The sequence below is a fragment of the Bidens hawaiensis genome, unplaced genomic scaffold (assembly GCF_021521415.1).
Source record: "Bidens hawaiensis isolate Kalapana, Puna unplaced genomic scaffold, B.hawaiensis_p1.1 tig00024443_1, whole genome shotgun sequence".
NCBI classification, from domain to species: Eukaryota; Viridiplantae; Streptophyta; class Magnoliopsida; order Asterales; family Asteraceae; genus Bidens; species Bidens hawaiensis.
This window is the reverse complement of record NW_027493856.1, coordinates 235515-245759: the sequence shown is the minus strand read 5'-3', so window position 1 is coordinate 245759 and position 10245 is coordinate 235515. Positions and strand designations below refer to the sequence as shown.

General features: G+C 30.5%; 1 protein-coding gene across 1 annotated transcript; it reads right to left on the bottom strand.

Moving 5' to 3' along the window:
• Positions 1 to 6512: 6512 nt before the first annotated feature.
• LOC143569277 (reticulon-like protein B5) lies at positions 6513 to 9150 on the bottom strand. The gene is made up of 5 exons (XM_077055239.1): positions 9003 to 9150; positions 7745 to 7925; positions 7536 to 7677; positions 7368 to 7437; positions 6513 to 6658 (listed from the first exon to the last, which is right to left on the bottom strand). Exons 1-5 carry the CDS (start codon positions 9148 to 9150, stop codon positions 6513 to 6515), a joined length of 687 nt encoding a protein of 228 aa, XP_076911354.1.
• Positions 9151 to 10245: the final 1095 nt, after the last annotated feature.

The following is a 10245-nucleotide window of genomic DNA, read 5'->3' as shown; positions in this document are numbered from 1 at the left end:
TAAGCTCTAGTATCCTGAACTAACCAATTTATCGTTATATTTAATTTTGCTTGCAGACTACTCAAGTACGTAACAACTTAAAATGGCTAGTATGACTAAAAGTATCTGTTCACCGTTTATTTAAAGAACATCCTACCTCACTTATCAAATTTGTACCCAAAGTTGCTTCCGTAACATTTGACCAAAACAGTTGAGGATGGTAAATAATGATAATGATGTTAGTGGCATACATTTTTTCCCCAAAACAATAAAAATAAAATGGGGGTCTGAATGACTCACCTTGAAAGTAGGCAAGCTTAGAGGACAATAACTAAGAAAAGTGAAACTAAGCGAGCCGACGGTTCGATTCAACATAAGACCCCTAACATGAGGTTAACACCCATAAACAAATGAGATAATGCTAACTATATAAAATAATTAATCAATCGAATTTTTAAACAAAAAATAGAAATATCATTTTAAGCGAGTGTATGGTTTGTGTTGGACTCAAATGTTTATTTGAGGTCAAACTCGGATCCAACATGACCAAAACACAATAAAAACATAAAACATTGAAGGATCATAAGATAATTCGGGTCAATTCATGATCTAATTGAAAAGCCCCAAATGTGTTCTTAACATAACCCTAAGTTGAATTTGATTCAACTAAATTTTAAATCCCCCAAATCTATTGAAATTAGATGAGGGCCTTCTTTCTAGGGTTGATAACTAACTAGAAAAATGCCAACTTACCAGAGAATTGAATGGGGAACTAGATGATTTAGGATTAGAAGACCCTTTTGACTTTTCATGGTCAACTACTTGAAGAACACCTTGTTTGAACTTAAATTTGGGATCAAAAGAGCAATGGACGAATTAGTTGCAGGGAATAAATGATAATAAAATCTTTGTTATATAGGAATCGGAATTAAGCTTCATGTTTATCAATAATTTTGAGATAACTCGTTAGAAACTTAAAAGTAAAATATGGTTTTCAGCTTTCTTCTTTTGAGAGGAAAAGGAAGAAAATCCTAAATTAAAAACACATTCATCTACTTATTTAAAGAGAATTTTAGGAGGACACATGTCATTTAACTATAGCGTCCACCTGATTAACACCAACATGCCATAAAATAAATAAAATAACAACTGGGTTAGAAAGTAATAAACACACAGAACCTATGGAGAAACCCGATCCAACCTATTCACTTTCCACTTTCCATCCGTCAAACTATTCATTATTTCACAAACCCTAGCTTTGTTCCGCTCTAAGTGTGACAACCAATACCTTTCCGATCAATATCCATACATACTTTAAATGTTCTTAAGCTACATAAGTTTCTATTTGATTCAATATGCATTAATAAACATGAAAAGTATGTCTAGCAAAACCATGCATTCCACAATCATACATTTAGTAATTTTTAGGAATCACCGGTCTACGTATACAATGAACCTGGTTATTATAAGTGTTGGCGACAAAACGAATTATTTATATTCAACATATTACACAAATGATCCCAAGTGTAAACATGTCCTTGTTATGCACAAAACCCATAATTTGATGTAACAAATATGTAAACGAATGATACATCATACAACGTACTATAATGATGCATGTATGTTTGACAATAAATATGTAATTTTTAAAACAACAAGCCACACAAATGATTTTAGTTAAGCCAAAATATAAACTAGTGTACATATACGTCTTTATGCACCCCACGAATTAATATAATCTAATCGATACTTAACGAACTATCATGTGCTACACGATTTACACTCCCTAAGACCCTAAGCTTAGCCACCCTATATCATGGGCACTCTTAAGGGTTGTTTAGCAATCTTGTGCGGGATCAATAAGAGGTCTGACTGATTGAAAGTTAACTTCTGAATCATTCAGCATGCCTCTAAAGCTTAACCAGTAAAAGGCTCCATGAGCCACTAAGAGATGTAACCAAACACACTCTGTCTCTGACGGATTCAGATGTAGCCTTTAATGAAATAATAAGAGGCTATCAAATAACCCCTTACACTTCCCGTAACCAACTTATAAAGTAACCATCCAACACATAATGCATGTTACAAAATACAAATGAATTAACAGTTAAACAAAGTTTAAGTATGAAATTTGTTATAACAAAAAATAATCACAAAACTCATTTGTAGAGGTAACAAACATATAATACTATGTTAAAAAAAATTATTAAATGAAGTTCTTTCGAGTCCTCACAACTCAAGTTAGTTCTCAAATTAGCCATCCTCCCACCTCTCTCTCTCTCTCTCTATATATATATATATATATATAGGGGTAGGTTAGAATAAAAACCCACCCCATTTAAGAAAACCATGAAAACTGTTTCTAGACCATCGATCATCCTCCATCAAGGGTTCATGATTAAAGTTGATTATTTTATTAAAATTATTTAATTAAATAATTAGAAAAGTACAATAAAGGGTAATATAGTCATGAAAAAAAATCCCTCTCATCTCTCTTTTCTACACACTTTAAATTCTGAAAAGTATACTAAAGTCCATTGTACATGGAGTCACCTTTTTATGAAGAATAAACTATTTTTTGATTTAAGAAATTGAATTATTTCCCCAACGAGCCAAATTTTTTCTCCAAATTATTTCTTAAACCAATAGCCATGATCTCAAAACACTCACCATCACATTCGACAAGGAGCTCTTGTCGGAAAATAAGTGACGACGAGGACATTACGTACTTGATTTGGTCTTGTAATTGGACCTTTGTTTCATATTTTTAACAAGAATTTCTAATTTTATATTATATCTATTACAAGATGTAAAGATCCAAGAGACAATAATAATATTTTTTCACTTTTTATTTTTTAATTTTTCTTATTTCTTAATTCTTGTAATTTGCTATTTTGAATTCACGTTTTACTTTGAGGTTTTATTCTTCTTTTTTAATTTAATTATTATAATTTCTTTTGAATATATATTATTTTTTATTATAACTTTTTAAATCATTATGTTTTATAAGATGACTTGATGATAACTCTATAATAACAGTGTGTTTATGACACAAAGAAATGGGCAATATGAAATATTGTTAGTTAAGTTTACATATGCGTGAAAATGTAACAAAATATATTAAATAACATGTTTTATAAATATGAAACAATTTTATAAGTTTACATATTTAGGTAACATAATTTTTAAGGTGTGTAACATATTTTTAAAAAAAATGCATAAATATTTTTAAACAAGTTTACATATTTTAAATAAGTTTACATTCTATAAAAATATGTAACGCATTTTTAAGTATCACACAAATTTTTAAGAAAATTTACGCATTTTTAAACATGTTTGAACATTTTAGTTAAGCTTACGTATTCTTAAATATGTAACAAAATATATTAAATAACATGTTTTCAAATATGTAACAAATTTACAAGTTTACATATTTTAGGTAACATAATTTTTTAAGTGTGTAGCGTATTTTAAAGAAAATGTGTAAATATTTTTAAACAAGTTTACATTCTATAAAAATATGTAATGTATTTTTAAGTATGCAACAATATTTTAACAAGTTTACGTTTTTTTTCCCAACAAAAAAATACGTGACTTAATACTAAAAATACGTAGTTATAATACATAAGAAAAGTACTAAGCTTAGCAAGAGTTACAACAAAAAAAATGATAATAGTGTGCATATAATAAATTAATATTTAGAGAGTAATTGGTGATGAAAATTAGACAAATGAACTTAGAATTATGGTCAAACTGATAGACGACATTCACATGCCTTTATTAATTAGATATAATTATTTTTTGTTAATAAAAATAAAAAAGACAAGCATTGAAAAGATGTGTGTCAACATCATCAATGAGTAATTGAGTGTAAAGCATGCAGCCATCAAACAAATTCAAAAGACACATGTACCCTTAAACATAATCTAACATTTTTTAAAATGAAAGATGTGGAAGCATAATAACCAAGTATTGGATTTGTTGGGTTTTCATAACTTAAAGGGGTTTTCAAACTATACTTGGCTTATATATTGTGTGTGTATATATATATATATATAGGGTAAGAATCATAAGAGAACCACTGAAAATTTGAGAACTTTCAGAACCATTTTAAATCATTAAAAAAAACCTCTAAAAAATATTCAAAATATTATAAAAACAAAACAAAAATTTTAAAAAAGTAAAAAAACCAAAATTCTTATATTTCATTAAAAAAAACCGAAATTTTTTTCTTTTTAATTTGTATTATACCTATACACATATGTATACATTTAATCTCTTGTTACGTAATGTACACATATTTACATTATCATTTACCTTAAATTATACATTTGTGTATAGGAAAACCATGTGTGTACATATTATACATATATGTATAATAAAAAAACCGATTTTTTTTCTTTTTAATTCGTATTATACCGATACACATATGTATACTTTCAATTAATCTCTAGTTACGTAATGTACACATATGTACATTATCATTTACCTTAATTATACATATGTGTATAGAAAAAAACATGTGTGTACATATAGGTACATATTATACATATATGTATAATTTAGCTAAACCGAGAATTTTTTTTTAACTTTTTTTTAGAAACCGGAATGATAAATAAGAACTTTGGTTTTTTTACTTTTTTTATTTTTGTGTTTTTTTGTTTTATGATTTTTTTATTTTTGGGTTTTTTTGTGGTCCAAAATGGTTCTCATAGTTCTCAATTTCCAAAAAATTCTCACATGATCATGATCATATATATATATATATATATAGGGAAGGGTTAGAATGAAAACCCACTTGAGTTGTGAAAATTCTAGAAACTCATTCTCAATCACATGTTTTTAATTAAAGTTTGAATCTTGTGGTACACAATTAAAGTGAATAAAAAATATAAATATAAATATAACTTTTTTTCTCTTCTGAAAACATATATAAAAATTAGTAAAAAAATGTATAAAATAGCAAAAGAATTTTTTTTATTTTTCGATGTTTTGTATTAAATATTACAAAATATATTAGGTGTGTAAAAAAAACAAAAAAACAAAGAAAAAAAAACGATGTTACATAGGGTTTTCACAACTCAAATAAGTTTTTATTCTATACTTCCCCTATATATGTGTGTGTGTGTATATATATATATATAGGGAAAGTATCAAGAAAAAACTCATTCTTAGAGAGAAAACTAAAAAACTCCTAAATAATTATTTTTTTATTAAAGTAAAAAATATTTTTAAATTTTCGTTTTTGCCGTTATTCTTATATTTTGTTACACTTCACTCGAAAAAAAAAACAAAAAACAAAAACAAAAACAAAAACAAAAAAAAACGTTGTAATGCCCATACGTATTACTCTGCGATACTGTTGTATTACACATGCGCATTACTATTTATTTTTATGTTCAATAGTGTTTAATTGCATATATTCGATACTTGTGTATTGTATATGTGTTGTAGTGTTGTATTATATGAAAAAATTAAATAAATAAAATGAAAGTCGATGTAGTGTGCATGTGCGTTAATGTTGTATTACGCATACGTACTAATGTGTATTCAATATGTGCATTAGTCTTATATTGCATATATACAATAGTGTGTATAAAATATGTGTAGTAGTGTTGTATAAAATATGCAAAAGTGCAATACAACACTTTTGCATATATCAATGTACACTATTACATATGTGCACTACACCGACGATGTTACATAGAAGGTGGCTTTTCTTTTTTTTGAAATAATATCAATATATAAGAATAATGAAAAAAAAAAGAAACTACAGTCTTTTTTAAAAAGTCAAATATAATTCTTTAGAAAGTTTTTTCTTTGATAGGAGTTTTCATTTGATTTTCATTGTTATCATTGATTTGTTAGGATATTCGGGTTAGAAACAATAATATGTTGAGAACCGCATAAGACTTATGCTTACCTATTGCTAGTTTGAATGTGATACAATGCAAGTGCATTATGTCGATTTTCCGGTTCTTAACATTTAAAGGAAACGGTGCCAACAAATTGTGGTGTCGGATCATAATAAGGGCTTTAAGAGCACATGCATTGGGATTTGTTGATCCTAAGGAGGGAAGGCTAAGATAAAAGTGAGGGTTCAAATACTGTTGGTTTTTAAGGCCAAGGTCTGTGTGCAAGGATTTCTTTTACTGGAAGATAAGAAAGGGGATCTGTCTGGGTTGCCATAGTTTTTTCGTCCATGTCTAGAATTTAGGAGACCGAAGACCAGATGGTACGCCATTGTCAGAGTCACGGACTGCATTTCTTTCGCTTCTAGTTTGGTCCATGATATTTTAATTTTATAGACACACCGTGAAACAAGTTGTATAAATACATTGTCATTGACATACCAATATACCATAAATGTCTAATTAGCTGATGCAGAATACACTTGAGAGGTTTGATTCTAAACACATATAGCAAAATAGTTGGAACTTTTGATAGCAAGAATTGATTTCAACCCCCAAAAAATAACAAATTCTAATATTTCTTAATTAAGTGAAAAAATAATGATAGTAATTTCTTTTGAATCAGTGCTGTTTGTTATTCTTAAAAAACGGAAGTGGGAGTTTCTCTAGAGCCGCCATGATTTCATTACCTGCCTTTTCACCATAAGCATCCACCAACCCTTCATTCCTCTCATACAACAATGGTGCACTCAGCATCAACACAAACACTGATCCATTTATACATAAACGAGTCAGTTTCGGTTATGTTTCAACTCCAATTGATTTCGAACATGACACGAAATTCACGGGTTCTAAGTGTAAACCGGTGTGAGCCAGTTTTCGGTTGAACACGCGAACACGTTTAGCTAAACGGGCTGTGTTCGTGTCAAGCCTTAAGATTCGTGGATTGACCCATTTAAGTTAACCAAGGATTAATATATTTTACCGAGTATCACTGTGTTGGTACCAAACTGATACCAACCCATTGTATTACATGTTTTCAGTTTCAGTATATTCTATATTTTTAATGATACCAGTACCGACGACACTTGAATGACAAAATTGGAGCGGTAAACTTTCACAATTAATTTACGTTTTGATTTTTCGAAAAAGTGTTTTATATAACAACTTAAAACTATTTTGGTGTTTTTATGCCAAAATTTTAAATTTTAAATATAACTTGGCCTAGGTTAAACATAATTGTAAAAATTTAGAAATTTAAAGTATCATTACATGTAAAAACAAATAAACTAATAAATAAAAACTTTTTTCTGTTGAACAATTCGTGTCCGTGTTAACCTGCGAATACAGGTTCATGTCGGTGACACGATTTAGTTCATGTGAAATTTTCAAGTCCGTGTTGGGTTCAAGGATGTCGTGTTCGGGTTCATGTGCAACTGAACCGATAAGTTAAAGATGTCAAAAATATGAACTTACAGATATACACAAGGGTCAAAAACTCGAACCAACCGCCAATCACAGAGGCCACCCACAAGGCCAAAATCACCTGCATACCCACAGGCAGTTACAAGTAGTAAAAAAGAACACAGAAAGAAAGATATTAAATACATTGAGGCAAGTAATTATAACTAGAAAGATACATACACTCATAAATCTTTTCAAGTCCCTCCCAGTAGTCATTTCCCTCAAATATAAGCAGGCCTGATTAATCTGATCTTTTACAATGATTGCAATACAATCACATAACTCTTGTGATAATCTAATGTCAGGAAACTTTGGAGGAGACCTATAGAATTAAATGTAAAATCATTATTATTTGAAATCGTTCGAGTCTTCAAAGGGAATGAACTCACTTGTTAACAAAGGAAGACAGATTGGACCACAAGAACAGTATGGCCAGAGTAAGTATTAGAAAGTGGCACAAAAATGGAAGAAGATGGTATCCAATCCACTCAAACAGAAGCCATATGACAGTTGCAGAAACAAAAATGGCACCAGACAGTTGCTTTTGTCTCCATAGTAAAATATCAGCAGCTAAAATCATAATGTAATCGATCATAAAACGATATATTGAGATAAATTGTGTCAAGTGTTAACATAATCTGGCATTTTTACATTGTGAGGTTAAAGGAATATAACCTTATGAAACCTTAATTAATACCTAAAAGATCATGATCTATGGAGAATTATGATCCATTTTATACACCGGCGGACCAAAGGTTTTTGTCAAGGGGCAAAAAACGGGCTGGCTAAAGCTACTCAACCAAAACAGAAATCGGGCCAGGTTGGCTAAGGCTAAAACGGGTAGCAAATTGAAGTGAAGTTAGATATATAAGACACGAAAATAAAAGGAAAGCTATATACATCATAGCCATATTTGCAAGGGATGAGTTACTAGTTTCTTAAATTCATCTTTTTAGCTCAAAAGTTGAGTTATTTTCTTTTAGTTCATCATGAAACATGAAGTACTAATATATTAAGCATATATACGTATATGTTTGCATAAATGAGCTTGAGAATTTCAAAAGATTATATTCTTCTCTAACGATAAAGCTAAACTCTTGTTACAAATTTACCTGAAAAAGCATCATTATTACAGTTGGTACATAAAAAAAAGCGCAAATCATAGAACAAAATATTATATTTTACAGATTTTGTGATTTAATAATTAATTTTCAAAGATGGATCAGAATTATTTTCGTGTCCATATTTCCAGCATCGTTTAACTATACACAATGTTGTAGAACTCATTAGACGTTAGTCGATTGGTGGGGTAGGGACGAGCGATTGATCGAGTTTAGTAAGGATTAATCAGACTGAAATCTATATGTAATTTTTCAAATATAAATATACCAAATTTCGCATATAAATGTTCCAATTTTAATCGATTTTGACCAAATTGCGATTAATCGTCAACTAGTTGGTGAGGTACCGACTAGCGATTAATTCGGTGATTAATTGAGCCATTTTTAGACCATGACTATACATGACCTGTTCACTAGCCGGCAACAAATTTAACAAACATATGAAACGTAATAAAGCATACACATGGAACCGGACAATTGGATCATATTATCAATTAAACGATTCAATTAGAACAAATTAATTTACTTTTTCCGGAACCGAGAGCAGCATGAAGAGGTTTCTGACGACCAAACAGATGCCGCTTTCTGGAAACTGGTCGGTTCTCGTCTCGAGACTCTTCGATCTTGGTCTCCGTTGCAGCCATAATCTTATCTCGGACGGCTGTATCCAACATATTTCACTCTACGGATGCAAATTCACGATCATCGTTACGTAATATATTACTGGTATAAAAGACGAATTTGCACAACAAATCGTTTGTTCTTACCGTATGCTGAATTCAGAATGAATGTTGTTAATTAACGTTTTCTCCGGCGAAGTGAAAGTTTCTAAATGGAGGGAATGAAACCAACTCCATAATAAACGTAACCGAATACACGGAGAAAGGTTTACGGTAGGTGTAAGTTTAGCTCCTTCATCTATTGGTTTTTGTCACTACAAGTCCTCCAACAAAAACTACATTTCGAATAGAACCACGACGACGCTATGTCGCAAGTCCGCTTGCGGTTTGGACTTTGGAACCCCAGAGAGTTTCTTTTAAAAGGCATAACCCCTGGTTCTCAGGTTCTCGAAAGAATCTTTTGATCCACTGATGCCACTTGACACCAGTTGCTCCGCAAGAAAAGCTGAAACCATCTGACGTAACGCAGGCAGGATAAAACCCGAGAAAGTAAATAGTATAATGCTGTTAGATGTATAAAATTAAAATATATTTATGCATGTATAAAAATGCTAATTAAATACTTAATAAACATGAACGGTTGAGGTGGAGCTTGAAAAGTCACTAACAAGTCAATCTTGAGCTCTCTTAAACTAAATAGGGGGTGGTGGCTCTACCAATTTTCATCTGTAGCATGCCATAATATGTGATTGTAAGAACGGAGCAAAAGAGGTGTGAGTGTAATCTGTAAATGGACTTCGTGGATACATGTTTAAATATGCGAAATGTATTTCTTATTTTGATAATGATATATTTGTAATAATGTGCAATCGTATAAAAACGATGACACGAAAAGAAAATAGAAATGAAGAAGAGAAAAATTTTATTGCTTCTGAAGTAAAATTACAATACAAACGAAACAAGCAAACCTATTTATACATGCATACATATGCGTCGATGCGGCGTATAACATACATGCCGCATACCATATGTGGCATATATGTTGGGAACAACATATGTGCTCACACCCCCTCAAGTTGGAGGTTGAGAAAACCCCAACTTGCATAGAAGCTCGTGAAATGAGGCCTAGGTAAGCTCTTAGTAAAAATA